At 41.3% G+C, this 18769-nt stretch overlaps 1 protein-coding gene across 2 annotated transcripts in view; it reads right to left on the bottom strand.

Moving 5' to 3' along the window:
• calcr (calcitonin receptor) overlaps positions 1–18769 on the bottom strand; it is a 267197-nt gene that overhangs the window by 134331 nt on the left and 114097 nt on the right. For both annotated transcript variants that reach the window (XM_072575487.1, XM_072575488.1), the window contains exons 3-4: positions 13050–13197; positions 11737–11847 (exon numbers count right to left, since the gene is read on the bottom strand). In XM_072575487.1, the coding sequence (XP_072431588.1) occupies positions 11737–11847; positions 13050–13197 (259 nt within the window). The remainder of the gene's footprint in view (positions 1–11736; positions 11848–13049; positions 13198–18769) is intronic.

Genomic DNA, 18769 nt, shown 5'->3' with positions numbered 1-18769 from the left:
CTCCAAGCAGTTCAACTACCTAAGAACCAATCATGAATTTGTAAGCAGGCAAAAAGTTCTCTGCCATGGATAAATGACCACTAGTCCATAGACCAATCAACTTCTTTTTGCCAGCAAATGCTGTGACTGAACACCCTTTGACTCAAAATCATGTGCAACTCAAAAGCTACTTACTGCTTATTCAAACAGTTGTTCACACAATAGCTGTCAGATTATTTACTTCCAAAAATATACCCACCTTTTCAGACACTGGTTTTTAAAATAGTTCTTTTTGATTCTATCCAGCTTTTAATAACACTATATAAAAGGCACAGTCTTGATACTGAAAACATCCTCATCTCCCTGTGTTTGCCATGAGTTTCTACTCTTCCGCTTACTGACATTTCTACTTGCCACTGTTACGTTTTTACTGGCATTGCCACTTCCACTTGGACTCTTCTTTCAACTGTTCATTAGTATGAATGAAATTGCACAAATTTCAGAACTTAATATAAATAAATCTATCTGCAGCTTAACTTTAGCCCTGTGAACAAACCAAAAAACATACACTTGGAAGATTTCTGCTTATTTCAGGCTTTCCTCAGAAGGAACTATGGCAGTGAACACTTGTAGTGGCTCTACTGGTGCTGTTGTGAGTCTTATATCAGGAAGTGCAGAAATGTTAGTGCTGAACCCTGCACATCACCACTGAATACTTCCCTCCAGATTGAGAAGCCATTATTTACCACTAAAAAGTAAAGTTTACATTGGGCTGCTCTCCCATTAGAGAGAGATGACTGGTAGTAATTGAACACAAGGGTGATCATGCCTCAGGTGAGGGGAGAAAATGAGAAAGAGAGTCCTTCATTGGAGCCACCCTGGCAGCTCAGTGGTCAGCACTGCTGCCTCACAGTGCCAGAGACTCAGGTTCAATTTCAGCCTCGGATGACTGTCTGTGTGGAGTTTGCACATTCTCTACATCGGACAAACAGGAAGACAGCTAACGATCCGCATCCATGAACACCAACTAGCCACGAAACGACACGACCAGCTATCCTTAGTAGCCACACACGCAGATGACAAGCAACATGAATTCGACTGGGACAACACTACTATTATAGGACAAGCCAAACAGAGAACAGCCAGGGAATTCCTAGAGGCATGGCACTCATCCATAGATTCAATCAATAATCACATCGACCTGGACCCAATATACCGACCACTGCAACGGACAGCTAGAACTGATAACCGGAAGCGGCAGATTCAAACCACTATAAATGCCGGAGGAAAGATCACAGAAACGCTTCACAGGAGGCTCCCAAACACTGAGGATGTCATCTAGACAGGGGACAAAACGTCTGCAATACAAATTCCCAGCTCGGCGAACAGAACCATAACAACGAGCACCCGAGCTACAAATCTTCTCACAAACGTTCTTCCTGTGTCTGCGTAGGTTTCCTCTAGGTGTTCCTCCCACAGTCCAAAGGTGTGCAGTTAGGTGGATTAGCCATGTTAAATTGCCCATAGTGTCCAGGGATGTACAGGCTAGGTGGGCTAGTCACTAGAACTTCAGGGTTACAGGGATAGGTTAGGTCTGGGAGGAATGTTCTCTGGAGGATAGGTGTGGACTTGATGGGTCCGCACTGTCGGGATTCTATTCTAAACACAGCCAGTGTCAGTTTCTCTGCATTCACAAATTTTATATCCAAGCTGCTCCCGTATATTTAATCAACTGGGCTTTAATTTTGCTAACAGACATATTTCATGGTACATTTTCAAACACATTTTGATAGCCACTTTACGCAATCACCACCTTCATCAATCATCTTTGTTCCAGCATCAAAGAACTCACTCAATTCTGTCAAATTCAATTTATCTTGAACAAATCTATGGTGATCTTCATTTTATGAACTTCCATGTTGCCAAATGTCAATCAATTTTGTCCCAAATTATTGTCCTTAAATGTTTCCCTATTGCTGACCAGTTGAAGTGTGAACACTTTGCGTATTTCTTAGTAGAGATCCAATCTTTGCAATGTAAAGGCCGTCCACTTCCCAAACAGTGTCTTATTCCCTCTTGATATCTAATGGCGAAAAGAAAATTGTGCGAAAGTGAGGATGCAGATGCTGGAGATTAGAGTAACTGGTCAAGGTTAGAATGGTGCTGGAAAAGCACAGCAGGTCAGGCAGTATCTGAGGAACAGGAAAATTGACGTTTCAGGCAAAAGCCCTTCATCCGGAATGAGGCAGGGAGCCTCCAGAGTGGAGAGATAAATGGGAGGGGGGTGGGGTGGGGCTGGGGAGAACGTAGCTAAGAATGAAATAGGTGTATGGAGGTGGGGATGAAGGTGATATGTTGGAGAAGAGGGCGGAGCAGATAGGTGGGAAGGAAGATTGGCAGGTAGGACAGGTCATGAGGATGGTGCTGAGCTGGCAGGTTGGAACTGGGGTAAGGTGGGGGGAAGGGAAATGAGGAAACTGGTGAAGTCCACATTGATGCCCTGGGGTTGAAGTGTTCCGAGGCAGAAGATGAGGTGTTCTCCCTCCAGGCGTTGGTTGGTGAGGGAATGGCGATGGAGGAGCCCCAGGACCTGCATGTCCTTGGCAGAGTGGGAGGGGGAGCTGAAATGTTCAGCCATGGGGTGGTGGGGTTGATTGGTGTGTGTGTCCCAGAGATGTTCCCTAAAGCGCTCTGCGAGAAGGCGTCCAGTCTCCCAATGTAAAGGAGACCACATCAGGAGCAACAGAAACAATAAATGACATTTGTGGGATGTGCAGGTGAAACCTTGATGAACATGGAAGGCTCCTTTGGGGCCTTGGATGGTGGTGAGGGTGGAGGGTGTGGGTGCAGGTTTTGTAATTCCTGCGGTGGCAGGGGAATTGCCAGGAGGGGAGGGTGGGTTGTTGGGGGGCGTGGACCTGACCAGGTGGTCACGGAGGGAATAGTCTTTGTGGAAAGTGGAAAGGGGTAGGGAGGGAAATATATCCCTGGTGGTGGGGTCCGTTTGGATGTGGCGGAAATGTTGACACATGATGCAGTTTATGCGAAGGTTGGTAGGGTAGAAGGTGAGGACCGGGGGTATTCTGTACTTGTTGCGGTTGGAGGGGTCGGGTTTGAGGGAGGAAGTGCAGGATGTGGATGAGATGCATTGGAGGGCATCTTCAACCACGTGGGAAGGGTAATTACGGTCTTTAAAGAAGAAGGCCGTCTGGTGCGTTCTGTGGTGGAACTGGTCCTCCTGGGAGCAGATATGGCGGAGGTGGAGGAATTTGGAATACGGGATGGCATTTTTGCAGGAGGTAGGGTGGGAAGAGGTGTAATCCAGGTAGCTGTGGGAGTTGGTGGGTTTGTAAAAAATGTCAGTGTTGAGTCGGTCATTATTGATGGAGTTAGAGAGGCCCAGGAAGGGGACGGAGGCGTCAGAGATGGTCCAGGTGAATTTAAGGTTGGGGTGGAATGTGTTGGTGAAGTTGATGAATTGCTCAACCTCCTCGCGGGAGCACGAGGTGTCGCCAATGCAATCATCAATGTAGCGGAGGAAGAGGTGGGGAGTGGTGCCGGTGTAATTACAGAAGATGGACTGTTCTACGTAGCTAACAAAGAGACAGGCATAGCTGGGGCCCATACGGGTGCCCATGGCTACCCCTTTGGTCTGATAGGAGTGGGAGAATTCGAAGGAGAAATTGTTAAGGGCGAGGACCAGTTCAGCGAAATGAATGAGATTGTCAGTGGAAGGGCACTGGTGGGGGTGCTGAGGGAGAAAGAAATGGAGGGCTTGGAGGCCCTGGTCATGACGGATGGAGGTGTAGTGGGATTGGATGTCCATAATGAAGAGGAGGTGCTGGGGCCAGGGAAACGGAAGTCTTGGAGAAGGTGAAGGCATGGGTGGTGTCTCGAACGTATGTGGGGAGTTCCTGGACTGGGGGATAGGACAGTATTGAGGTAAGTGGAGATAAGTTCGGTGGAGCAGGAGCATGCTGAGACAATGGGTTGGCCAGGGTGGTCAGGCTTGTGGATCTTGGGAAGGAGGTAGAACCGGGCAGTGCGGGGTTCCCGGACTATGAGGTTGGAAGCTGTGGGTGGGAAATCTGTGGCTAGTAATATCAAAATTTCCTTCCTCAGCAACTGGAATGCATGCCATCTGTATTGGATGACTTCTCATTTGGAGATTACTAGAATTTTAAGTGCTCCTTCCTTTCATTATGCTTCGAGTAATTGTTGAATCTGCTTCCCCTGTTGCTGCATTAGCAAGATCACCTTCTCCAGCAAAGTCACATGCAAATTTAATATCTTAGTCATGGCTTCTGCCTTCATGAAAATGGCGCTAATTGAGCGCACTATACATTTTTTTTCTACTTATACTACATGCTGTCCTGTTTTGGACTAACGTTTCTCTTGATATTGACAGGTAGATTCACCAGAACAAGATAAAAATGATGGAGAAAAGTAAACTGTCCTAACTCACAACCAGCAATTTGCTACGGAGAATGACAGCATTTACAGCGTGAATTTATCAAAGAATATCTCATTTTATAAAGTGGATGTTGGACAATGGGACATTGTGTTCCTTTGGCTATTGTGCAGTAAAGGATTAATTATTCCTTTATTTTGTGTGTAACTGCTGGGCATGCGATATCGGATCACTAGGAATTCGAGCTTGCATCTGTTAGGTTCAAGATATAATGCCCTCTCTGACTGTGCCTTGCAAATAGTTATGTGTAATAAAGCTGTAAATATTCATTCAGCTCAATGTGGAGAGCAACTTACTACAAGAATGGTTTTTGTTTACTTCAGATTTTTCACATCAGGAATTAAATTTCTGTATTTCAAAAACAATTCAAACCTATTTGCCTTGATTTTAAAAAAGTAATAGAATCTTAAACAATTTTATCAACAACTCTGCAGTAATAGAAATGAGTGCCAAGAGCAATAACTGGAACATTACGCACAGTAAACCAGCGAAGATAGAGATACTTCATTAACTGAATTAATATATATGTTGTAGCATCTTAAAGTAATATGTGTTAATTATGTTCTCAGCCTCTAAGCCCACAAACAGCTAGTTGGAATATTATGCAATACCTGCTTTCTGCTGTCTTTTAGCTCATGAGTCAATATATTTCAGTGCTAATTAAGGCATTCATTCAAAGGTTAGTGATTCCATTAAAGGGGATCCAGTCACTCTCCAATAGCAAATTACTGGTTGAGTTAGGACACTTTACTTGTTTCCACCATTTTTGTTTTGTTCTGGTGAATCTTCCTATCAATATCAAGAGAAAAGTTATGCCAAAAAAGCCCAGGATGTAATATAAATAGAAAAAAAGTATCGGGTGGGCTCAATGAGTACCATTTTCATGAAGAGGTTCCTGCAATCACTACAGTTACATTTCCTGGAAACCTCACACTGGACATTTGAGGGATTGTTTTGGTTTCATTCGCAGATCCTTAGGAACAACTTGTATTTTTTTGTAGCATGATTGACATGGTCTTAAAGAAGTCATGAGGCAAAGGGGTTTTGGAATGAAACTCCAAAGTGTGGAACCTAGACAGTTGTAGACATAGCCACCAATGGTAGATTCAATAAATATGGAATAAGTTATATATTGAGGCAAAAAGATTTCCACATCAGTTAAGCATTTGCAAATCAGTGCAGAAAGGAGAAAAAACAAAGTCAAGAATTCACCTGTGGGAGTGGTGTACAGGTCCCCTAACAGTAAACACATGGTGGAGTGAAGCATAACAAAAACATAATGAGAGCCTGTCAGAAAGGCATGACGCTAATCACGGAAAAGTCAAATGGGCAAGACGAAGGGTTTGTTTCGGATAGTTTCTTAGAACAGCACATTCCGAGGCAGAGAGCAAGTTACACTAGACCTGGCATTGTGAAATCAGTTAGGTTTTTTTTATATTCGCTCACAGAATGTGGGCATCTCTGGCTCAGCCAACATTTATTGCCTATCTCTAATTACCCAGACGGCAGTTAAGAGTCAACCACATTTACTGTGGGTCTGGAGTCACATGTAGGCCAAACCAGGTGAGGATGACAGACTTCCCTTCACTAAAGGGTATTAATGAACCACTGGTCCTTTAGATAGATTTTTTCCAGCAATTGATAGTGGTTTCCTGGCCATCATTAGAGCTTTAATTACAGATTCTTTATTTAATTCAAATTTTGCCATCTGCTATGGCAAGATTTGAATCCATGTCCTCACAACATTAGCTGAGTTTCTGGATGAATAAATCTAGCAATAATACCATGTGGCCATTGCCTCCCCCAGTGATCTCAAAGTGAAGGTGCCCTGAGGTAGCAGCAAGCATAATATGATTGAGTTTTGTAAGAGTTTGAAGGAAAGAAGAGTAGATCCCAAGACATTTTTTAAAAAAGTTAAATATTGGAAATTATGATTCATGATAGTGGAGCTAGTTGAAGCGAATTAGCACATTAGGTTAAAGGATAGGTCAGTAGAGATGCACTGATAGACATTTAAGAGGGGATTTCACAATACTGATTTGATTATATCTATTTGACGTAAGAAAACACTCTAAGGGACAGATCAAACATCTGTCATTAACCACTCATGAAAAGGATGGTATTTTAATGAAAAAACATATGATTGTACAAAAACAACTGGCATGTCAGGTGATTGGATGGGAAATAAAAGAAACTCAAAGGATAACCGTTGGGACTGTCGTCTGCTATTTTTGCTGGATTGTCATAGAGCAGCAAAACTGGCCAACGACAGACCCAACAATAACCAAAATATCAATTAAGAAGAAAAATTTACTGTACAACAGAAAGCTAGCCAGAAAGATTGAGAAGGCAGTAAGATATTTTCCAAATAAAGGAGAAGCGTTAACAAAAAGAACTCTGGTCCTTTAGAAAGTGAGTCCATGGAACTAATAACGGAAAATAAGGGGGTGGTGGTGGATTTATACAGGTATTTTGCATCAGTCTTTAATATCAAGGATACCTGTAACATCTCTGAGGCAGGAATAAATTAGGAAAATGAAAGTAGGAAGGAACTCAAGAAAATCATAACCAGTTTTGAGAAGATTTGTAGCTCAGTTTGAGGTTTTGGATGTAGGTTTGCTCGCTGAGCTTGAAGGTTTGTTTCAAGATGTTTCGTAACCCTACTAGGTGACATCTTTAGTGGGCCTCAGGCAAAGCACTGCTGAAACTTTCTGCTTTCTATTTATATGTTATGGTGTCTTTGGATTGGTGATGTCATTTCCTGTGGTGAAGTCATTTCCTGTTCCTTTTCTCAGAAGGTGTCAACAAACACATTGAGTTAAACCCCATTTACTAGCCCCTGAGAAAAGGAACAGGAAGTGACTTCCCCACAGGAAGTAATGTCACCACAGGAAATGACATCACCAATCCAAAGAAACCCTAACATATAAACAGAAAGCAGGAATTTTCAGCAGTGCTTCACCAGAGGCCCACTGAAGATGTTACCTAGTAGGGTGACAAAACGTCTGCAAACGAACCTTCAAGCTCAGCGAGCAAACCTACATCCAAAATGTAATAACCACCCAAGATGTATTACTCAGTAAATTGTTCAATTTGCAATCTAATAGTCCATTAGATTGGAAGACAGCAAAAGTAACTGCTTCATTCAAAACAGGAGGAAGAGAAGAAGCAGAAAAATGCAGGTCAATTAGCTAAGTGTTAGAAGTTATATTTTAATACAAACTTCCCAACTAAACATTTCATCTACATTTGTTTGACTTACATACCAAAAGTAAAGTTACTTACCAAAGATTAGAAACTTTAGCAATTTGGTTGAAGTAGAATAGTAGACATTTGTACAAGGGATGAGTTTTCTTGAACATCGTACTTTATTCTAGCAAGTGCCCTAATAGAGTCCTTCCATTTTCCAGAACTTATTAAAAACCCTTTTAACCAGCAGAATTTACTACTTAGTTTTGGTATGGCTGTGACTGGCTTTAAACCATGTCAGAAGTGTGTGGATCCACATCTTCAGATGAATGGTTTGGTTCAAGGTCCTAATATCCATCAGGTTAATATCTCTTACCTCATTAGCAGCAACAATTTGTTGCATCTGATCTATTCTCTGAATGTGGTGAGAGATGAGTTCAAAAGGGTATTTGACTTACAGGAAGAGTGAAAATCATTCAACATAGCAGACAGAGGGCTTCCAGATTTACTAAGGCAATTCTCAGCATAAGAGATGGGGAGGGTTGACAAAATGTCCTGAGTTCATGGAGGGACAGGATGCCTCAAAAGCATTTGAATGGAATGGGAAACAAATAACCATACAGTCAATATGAGCATAGTCACCCAATGGTGTAGGTGTAGATTTCCAAGAAGTATAATGACCTCACATGAGTCATCATGAACTCCTTTTCTTATGCTCCTTACCAACTGCATTACTAACCATACAGGTTGTTCAATGTACTGCAGCCCAGTGACTCACCTCCCAACAATTTTTTTCTGATTTGTTTTTGGAATGTTAGCATCACTGACAAAATCCCCATTTATTGTCTATTCTCAAGATCCTTGAGAAGGTGTTGGTATAAATAGCCTTCTTGACCTGCTCCAGTCCCAGTGAGATAGATGTTATCCACAGTGCTAATAGACAGGGAGTTCCAGGATTTACACTCAGTGATAATGAGGGAAAGTTGATAAAGTCAGGGTGGTGTGAAATTTTTATGAATTTTCAGACAATTGTTTTAAATGTATCAGCTCCCCTTGTCCTTTCAGATAGGTGGTTTTCTTGGGTTTTGGAGGAGTATGCAGAGTTGTTGAAGTGTATCTTGTAGATGCACACACTACTGGCACAGTGCATCAGTGATGAAAAGAATGCTGTTTAAGATGGTGGAGGGGTGTTAAAGAAGCCAACTACAATGTCTTGAATGGCATTGACATTCTTGAGCGCTGTTGGAGTAGTTCTCATCTCAGTATGTGGAAAGAATTCCATCATACTCCTGACTTTTGGTGTGTAGATGATGAAGGAGCTTGGAAGAGTCAGAAAGTGACCTAATCACTGCAGAAAGCAAATTTATGACATGCTGTTGTAGGCACAATATCTATTAAGATTATGATCAATGATAGCCCTAGGACATTGATGGTGAGGGAATTCAGTGGTAGCAATGTCATTGAATGTGATGGGGAAGTGGGTAGAATCTCCCTTGTAAGAGATAGTCATCGCCTGTCATCTGTGTGGCGTGAATGTTACTTACCACTTACCATCCCAAGGGTACATGGCAGAGGAATAGCTCTGAGAAATGAATGAAACTGTAGAAAAAGTTCCAGTTTGTTGTGGGAATTGATGACTACTGAAGAGACAAGAAGGACCAGACAGGTATCACCGAAACCTCCTGAGATCATCTAGTTTTCTAACCAATCTTCAATTCTGAATTTTTCTGATAAGGACAGTGGTCAGGTTAAGAGTTTATCCACTGTCAAGTCCACAGCATCATTGCTCACCTGTGCAGCAGAGTGCTGGAAAATCAATGAAGTAATCATGATCGGGAATTCCACAATTATACAATTGACAAATGACTCTGCAAAGCCAGGTATGGCTCTAATGTGATATAGTGTTGCCCTCAATTTAGTGTCAAGCATGTCATTGACAGACAACACAGAAATCAGGTGGAGGTGAGAGAGGACGGGGTGTGGTGTTGACGAACAGCTAGAAGTCAGCTCTGTATCTGTAGTAACAAGATAGACAGAAAAAGGGATGGGCTTATGCAAGAGTATTTTAGAGAGCTAGAAAGAGAAGTTAAAAATCAGGAGCTCAAATGGAGCTGGTAATCACCAGACTGCTCCTGGTGACTGAATACTTTGAAAATGTCCAGCTCAGCAGAGAGAACCAATATGGATTTGTAAAAGTTAGTTAATTTCTAATAGACCAATATTTTGAAGCAATGTAAAGGTAAAATTGACTGAAGTAGTGGATAGAGAATGTTATTCATAGTTGGGGAATCTCCAAAGGTATTTGATTAAGTTAATCATAAAGGACTGTTAGCTATATTGAGGTCCATGAAATTGAACCAATTTATTGGCTGAGTAGCAGCAGAAGAGAGGAGGGAGAATGAAAAGATTGTCTAATTCCGAGGATTTTAACAGAGGAGCTCCAGGATTTTGCCCCAGGAATGGCACAGGGCAGCATGGTGGTTCAGTGGTTAGCACAGTTGTCTCACAGTGCCAGGGACCCGGGTTCAATTCCAGCCTTGGTGACTGTCTATGTGGAGTTCTCCCCATGTCTGCGTGGGTTTCCTCCCACAGTCCAAAGATGTGCAGGTTAGGAGAATTGACCATGCAAATTGTCCATTATGTTCAGGGATGTGTAGGTTAGGTGTATTAGTCAGGGGTAAATGTAGAGTAATAGGGTAGGGCAATGGGTCTTGGTGGGTTACTCTTCAGAGGGTCAGTGTGGACTTGTTGAGCCAAATGGTCTGCTTCCACACTTTAGGGATTGTATGAACACTAAAGGAGCAGCAATACAATTCTAGATCAAGATGATAGGTGATTTAGTGGGAAACCTATAAGTGGTGGTGTTTCAATGCCTTTGTTGCCCTTGTCCTTTGAGGTTTTAAAGGCTGCAATTTGGAACGTGTTATCAGAGCAGTCTTGTTAATGGCTATAGTGCATCTTGAAGGTGGTACATGCTGCTGCTACTGTGCACCAGAGGTGGAGTGAACATTAAAGGTGGTGGACTAGGTGCTAATCAATAACTTGCTTTGTCCTGGGTGGTGTTGAGTTTCTTGAGTCTTGTTGGAGCTGCACTCATCCAGGCAAGTAGGGAATATTCCATCATACTCCTGACTTGTGTCTTGTAGATAGGGACAGTTTTGAGGAGACAAGAATTAATTATAGAATTCCCAAAGTTTGAGCTGCTATTGCAGTTACAGTATTTTTATGGTTAATCCAGATCAGTTTCAGGTCAATAGTAACTCCCAGAATGTTGGTCAGGAAGGCATATTCAGTGATTTTAATGTCATTGAATGTGAATAGGAACTTGTTAGATTTCCTTTTGTTGGAGTTGGTCATTGCTTGGCTCTTGTGTGACATGAATATTACTTACCACTTTACAGACAAAGCCTGGATATTGTTCAGATATTGCATGTCTATGGAAAAAGATGGCTTCAGGATCAATGGAGTCTCAAATAGTGCCACCCATTGGCATCTGGTGGCACACATTCAGAGTCAGCCTCCGTGCATATCAATGTCTAGGAGGGAAAGAGTTGGTTGCCTTTCAGCCTGGGTTTCTCTCCCCTCCAGGCCTGGGACTTGTGTAGGTTTTAAATCAGAGAGGAGTGCATGAGAGGGTGTATGTGTCCCACACAGAGGTGTGTATGTGTCTGTATGTGTGTAAAACACAATCCTAGCTCATGGTTCTCGTTATCTCTCGCCCACACTCACTCACTCCCATAACCTCCTTCGGAGATGGTAAAGATTCATCAGCAATTAAGCCCCATTGTGAGCCCTTTAAAAAGCTCTGGTGAAGTGGGTCATTTCTGCTGCAGAGCACATGCAGAGCTGTGTGCCATTAAGAGAAGGTATTAACTGGAGTGCTCAAGTTGAAAAGGGCAGAGCTGGTGTCATATCAGCAACACTCAGTGAGTGTTTACACTGCATGATGCTGGTGCAGGTTCCTTAAACCCACGCTCAGCAACTCAGTAAGATGTCAGAATGACTTTCATCATCAATGTTAAGTTGCTTTACGAGGATACTACAGCATTAACATCCTCAAGAGTTATAAAAGGACTGCAAAGATACAACTCACTTACCAGTTTCATCAAAATCATTAAAATGATTGGGGCAGTTCTGCATGCTGAGGGTTCCAGCTGGTGTATCATCCCAGCATAGCCATCCATCCCAGGTTCGGTTACAATATAGACCTGCCAAGTCAAAAAGCATTGCTGAATATCTGATAATATTTCTAACAAAGAAATTGCATTTATACAGTCCCTTTACTGAAATAAAACATTTCAAGGAGCATTATAAAACAACATTTGACACCAATATAAAGAAATTTTAGGGCAAATGAGAAAAATGAATTCCTGGGATTATGGCCTCGGCAGCTGAAAGCATCCTAGGTTCGGTTACAATAAAGACCTGCCAAGTCAGAAAGCATTGCTGAATATCTGATACTAAGTAAGACTTTAAAATCTGGACATTTTTCTTTCTTTTTGATAAGGACTTTAAGATCTTGCTGTTCTTCTTTTCGCGCTGGTACTTTTATTTCATCCCTTGTTTTTTTCAAATTCTGGTTTTGTATTTTGTATTTTAAGATGTTGCCAAAAAATGTTGACTTTGTACATTTTTCACTGTTCCCCTGCATTTCTGTATTCCTACATTTGAGTACACTTGACAAAAAAAAATTCTAATTCTAACAACAACAATCTACATTTATATAATCCCTTTAATGAAACGAACCATCACAAGGAGCATTATGAGACAACATTTGACATCAAACAATATAAAGAAATTTCAGGCAAATGAGAAAAGGGAATTCCTGGGCTTATGACCTGGGCAGCTGAAAGCATCAACCTGAATGAGAAAACAATTAAAATTAGTGATTGTCAAACGATCAAAATTAGAGAAGTGTAGATACCATGGAGGGTTGCAGTAGTTATTTAACTGCAAAGAAGCAATGCCTTGGAGAGATTCGAAAATAAGGATGGGAATTTTAAAATTGAAGCATTGTCTGAGCAGAAGCGAGATGTTGTTCAGTGAGAAGAACAATGCTGAGAGGTGAAAGGGACCAAGTACATATAAAGACACATATAATGACTTCAAAATTATGCAGCTTAGGCTGGAGAATGTTTGCACCATGGAGAGAGCGCAAGCTAATGTCTCGAGTCAAGATGACTCTTCATCAGAGCTGAAGGTGGTTGGAGAGAAGAGTGAGTTGAAAATGAGACCTTGGGGTTATGAGTCTTTTATTTTGAGGAGGGGGATAATGATAGGACCATAGGAGAGAAGGAAAGCACATGAAGAAACAGGACCATGAACAATATTGGCAAAAGGGAAGCGAAATTGCAATTTAAGCAAACATGTTAGACAAAAATCATGCTTATACCAAACTCTTTCCTCTGACCTCGTTTATCAAATGAAGGGTCCTTGGCCATTTTATCATAACATTTATACCGTGCGTCCATTATCTTTTGTTGTGCTGTCTTAATTGATGATGGTTCAGTTGTAATTTCTTCAGAATTTTCAGTGGATGCAAAGCTTGACATGATTCTCTGTGAGGTGAAAGAGAGGGTACACAGTGTTAAAATGCATCTGTTAAATAGTTATTACTTGTTAATTCCTCAGCTTAGTCTCTGAATCAAATCTTATTCAGAATTGTTGATCAAAGTGTACGTTCCAATTAATAATGTTGACAGACACTCAGTAACATTTCAGCAATAACATCTCTGATATTGTGGAATTTACTTCCAGAGAATACTATTGAATGATGTACTGGAGTTTTACTGCCTGTCTCTTGGTGCTAGTTAACCCATATATTTTAAACAAATGAACCATACTTTCAAAAACTGTTGATCTGTATTACACAGGAACAGGAGTAGGCCAAATAGCCCCTGACCCCACTTCTCTGCACTATCTCCATATCCTTTAATGTGATTAACTATTGGCTTTTGCCTTGAAAGTGTTCAATAATTAATCTTCCAAATCTTTCCAACAAAGTCCGGAAATTCACCACACTCTGACGGAAAAAGTATTAAATGGCCTAACCCTGAACTGAGATTTTGTCCACTCTTCCAGAGTCACCAGCCAGTGGAATCATCCTGTTCACATTCACCTTGTCCTGCCCGATCAGAATCTTGTATGCTTCAATGCAGTCACCTCTCGTTTTTTGCAATTCAAGGGAACAACAGACCCAATTCTTAAATCTCTCCTCATAAAAGAATGTCTCCAGCCCATAAGATATATCTGCTATGCCTCAACTGAACTGCCTTGACAGCAAGTATCTCTCTTCTTAAATAAGGGCATCACAACTATAATTAATGTTGGAGATGGAGGCTTTATATAACTACAGCAAAACATCTTTACTCTTGCACTCAAATCCCCTTGGGATGGAGGCCAACATTCCTGGCATCACATCACCTCTGAAACTCATATGTGTAGTAGGCACAATGTCTTTTTGATTTGACTGCAGCATCTGTATATTGGAGAAAAACCCTTGCAGGTTTACTGCAGTACTTTGAGACAGCTAGATCTACCTGTTGTTCAAAATTTTCGAGAGGTCTTTCCTTTCCAAGGTATTGTTAGATAGACAGGCTCTATCTGGGTAAAAGATAGTGGACATAGGCCATGCATGACAATGACTGGCAGATTGTGTCAACCAATATATCCAATTGGCCACTCATAGTGGGCACCATGCTAACCGTGTTCAACCAGCCCACGTTTACAAGCTGCAGAACAGTATGTGCATCAATGGATGTGATCCGACGGTTAGATATCATTAATTAAATAATCTAGACCAAGCTAAGAATTGGACCAGAAATAGTCAAGGTCTCACTGTGGTGCATTTGTGCATGCTAGAAACTGCAAATTCTAATTCACAGGACCCTATCTGGTATAGTCAAGGGAATTCAGAAATATCACATGTTTTTAATTGAAAAAGGATCCTGGGGATTGTGAATCTCTGGTGCATTCTCATGGCAACAACCTGACTGATCAGAGATCTTCCACTTGGTCTGAGAACTAAAATTGACAGTTAACTGCTCTTGCTGCAAAGCTATGCTAACAATGTCCAAAGAATCAGCATCCTCTTCTCACGCCATATGAATTGGTGTCTCTTTTAGGTGTCCAATCCCAATGAGTGCAAAATGAAAAACTTCAACTTCTCATCTTATGCTGACTATGTTTAAGGTGTGTTAGACCCACAGCAAGAATTCAACTCCATTGATAGTACAGACCAACAGGTTGAAAGTTAATGTGCAGCACTTAACCCCAGTGGTAGGAAAACTAGTTTTTAAAAATTGATACCAGAGCATTAGATCAATCCATTTGGATGCTACATCAAGGTTAAGGCCGAAAATTCACAGACTATCTTACATTCAACATTTTGCTCACAAAGTATAGAAATTATATGTGGAGTCCAGTTATGTGCTAATGATGTACTACAATAGAAAAGAGATTACAGAGATCTTGTACATAATTTGCAATCACTACAATTCTTTATGAAGTTGAGCAACTTGTCTGGTATTCAGTTGGCTGGCACCAAAGGCACTTCACTGCCAGCATTGCTGTGGCAGACCTTCCATTTCTCTAGAAGCTGGAAATGGCAGGAAAAGAAAACATTAAAGAATGTGGTGGTCGGCCACCCGAATGCATTCTGGACAATGCTTTGCTCCTTTTGAATATTGTTACAGAGAAGGAAAACATCCTTTTATGCAAACCTGACATTTAAGGCCTCCCTGTACTATTGGATTCTTGACACATCATTCAGAGTCTTTTTTGAGGAGGGTGTCCTTTGGTGAGGAAGATAACGAGGAAGTAAAGGTGTTTACATATTGCACAGGACCTGACAAGGACCAGCAGGAACTATGGTTACAGGTGGATGAAGTTGTTCCTTCTTGACTGGAAAGCCAGACCACTGCTGGGAAACAAGAAGCTAACCTTGCATTAGCACAATTGCTGACCGAGACAAGTGAATGTTTAAACATTTCTACAGCCAGTAAAGTGACAGCAAAATAGGAGACATTAAGGACTATGAAGTGAGAAAGAAATCTTCTTTGATGCAAAGTTAAAAATCACACAACATCAGGTTGTAGTCCAACAGGTTTATTTGGAAACACTAGCTATTGGAGTGCTGCTCCTTCATCAGGTAGCTGTGGAGCAGGACAATAAGACAGAGAATTTATAGCAAAAGACCACAGTGTCATGAAACTGAAATGAAACATTGAACAAACCTAGCTTGCTGATAAGTTTTTCATCTTTTAGAATGGGTTGCAGGTCTAAAAGATGCAAGACTTAAAAGCAGCCTAGGTTTGTTCAAAATGTAATTTCAGTTGCATGACACTGCGATCTTTTGCTATAAATTCAATGTCTTATAATCCTGCTCCACAGCTACCTGATGAAGGAGCAGCGCTCTGAAAGCTAGTACTTCCAAATAAACCTGTTGGACCATAACCTGGTGTTGTGTGATTTTTAATTTTGTCCACTTCAGTCCAACACCTGCTCCTCCACATCTATGATTCAAGGAAGAGGTCTCCGAACTTGCTAACAAATTCGAAACCATTGAAGATGAAGTCAGGATGAATGGAGCCTCCGTGATGGTGCACAAGCAAAAACTAATTGCTTGCAACAAATCTTTGCAATCACACACAGAGAACATCAACCTGAGCTTGACACATTTAAAGACCCATCAAGACATGCAATAATTCCAAGTAGCTAATAAAACGTAATACAGAGAAAAGAAGATCGATCCATGGATCTAAAATTGATGAAGTTAATATTCAATGTGCAAACTCTGCTGATTTGTATCAATCACTGTTTGATGCTGTAAGGCAAATCCATTGTCGAACTCTGGAAGCACTTGACATTGTTTTCAGCAAACACCAATGTGACGAGACTATCGAGCTCATGGAAGCACTTGTTCCTTAGTGAAGTTCAAAGTTAAACAAAAGGAACAAGCAAGGACAGCTTAGAACTCAAAGAAATCTAACCAGCATAGTAATACTACTGAACTAAAGACCCAGTAAAAACCGTCAAGCACCGAAGGCTGAAAATAAGAGGTTTGCAGAAGAATTTGAGAAACTTACAGCTTAGAAAACTAGCGTTCTTACTTAAGTAGCAAAATAGAGTGATCTCTTGATCAAGCAAAAAGGCCATCTTGTTATGGAAATTATCAGAACTCAAGGTAAATGACTAGTTGAGAAGACTCTGCCACAATTAATAAATAATGATTTGTCTTTCAGAAAGAAAAGCTGGCAAGTGAGAAATCAATGATTTCATTTTATTTTAAATGAGAAAAGAGTTGGCCCTTTCAGATGATCATTATGTAAATCAGATTACCACACAAGAGTTTCCTATAGATCCTGCTCCAGTATTCTGTTCTGTTTTGGATAATAGTACTGTGCTACTTTCTTGTGGAGTCGTTGCAATGTCCTTATCTGCACCTCTGCAGTCTCATGTTGCAGTAAGCACTAGTGAGATACCACTAACTACAGACAGAGAAATCCCTGACCTAGTAGTTGAAGAGAAGTCATAAGCTGTTCACCTCCAGTATGATTCTCAGAATACCCTTCATTCTTCTTGTGCCATAGATAGAAAGCAGATAGAAAAGGTAAGGAAAATTTCACTTCCTTGTCTTCTTTTATCAGAGGCAGCGATCTTGAGTCTTCTCCTTCATAACTTCTTTACCTTCATTGGTCTGCCCTGCTTCGATATTCAAATATTCATGTCGATCAGAGGTTAACTATCATCAGAAGTTGTCTTTCAACTCCATCACTGTGTGCTCTCAAAGATAATGACCAGAGACCACATAGATCTAACACATTCTCCAAGAGAATCAAGATTGTGATGGTGATTAGCTCCTTCAAGCAGAAGAGAACTGTGGTGGAGACTAAGTGGAGTCAATCTATTAAATGCTTGTGACTAAATCTTGTGGCAAAAATGGAGTATTGTCAAAGAACTTGAAAAGGGAAATATAGGATAAAGGAAATTGAACCTTTACTCTTGCTAACACTATTGAGCATGTAGGAAAGGGTCTCTGTCACAGTGATATAGGTCACAGGGAGCCACATCCTGGGTCTAGAGAGCTCCAAGTAAGATGTCCTTTGTTAACATAGGGAAAGGCTGAATAGGCTGGGGCTGTTTTCCCTGGAGGGTCGAAGGTTGAAGGGTGACTTTACAGAGGTTTATAAAATCATGAGGGGCATGGATAGGGTAAATAGCCAAGGTCCTTTCCAAGGAGTTGTCCAGAACTAGAGGGCATAGGTTTAGGATAAGAGGGGAAAAATATAAAAGGGACTGAAGGGGCAATGTTTTCATGCACAGGGTGGTGCGTGTATGGAATGAGCTGCCAGAGGAAGTGGTGGAGGCCGGTACAATTACAACATTTAAAAGGCATCTGCATTGGTACATGACTGGGAAGAGTTTAGAGGGATATGGGTCAAGTGCTGGCAAATGGGACTAATTTAAATTAGGATATCTGGTCGGCATGGATGGGTTGGACCAAAGGTGTGTTTCTGTGCTGTATATCTCTATGATCTATCCTCTGTCTGCAGTTATATTCAATAAAGTCTATTGACGATCAGGCAACAATGTAGATGTCATTTTACTATAATAGTTAGGCTGGTGAAATAGGGCAGTCATTTGATAGATCAACTGCTTGTAAGATAGCTGCCTGCAAGTGCCTCCTGGCACAGGTCACATTTAGCTTTAGATTTTATTGCTGTGTGTACTTGGGTACGGAATGCAGGAGTACAGAAAAACACTATTCTCAGGCACTATCTTAGCATACAAAAGGCAGGTTTGAAAACAGAAACAGAAATAAAAGAAACAGCCAAAAGAAACAGAAACATCTAGATCAATCCCCAAAACTGCCAAGAGTCCTCGCCATCATAAAAACAAAGGCACAAAGTCCATCCCTCAGTCTGCGATCACTCAGGTGCCCCGAATCCTGCACAATGCTGAGGCGGGAATGTCACTGTCTCCGCTGTCAGGTAACTGGGCCCTGACATGGCCTGGAGCCACACTTCTGCCTCTGGAACCATATCACCATTCTTCTGCATCACCTTGCCTCCACTGACATTGTCGCCACCACAAGTCCCCGTGCTTCATGGGAACGCCATTTCAGTAAGT

Source organism: Chiloscyllium punctatum, chromosome 8, assembly GCF_047496795.1.
Source record: "Chiloscyllium punctatum isolate Juve2018m chromosome 8, sChiPun1.3, whole genome shotgun sequence".
Lineage (NCBI taxonomy): Eukaryota > Metazoa > Chordata > Chondrichthyes > Orectolobiformes > Hemiscylliidae > Chiloscyllium > Chiloscyllium punctatum.
This window is presented reverse-complemented; position numbering and strand designations above follow the sequence as displayed.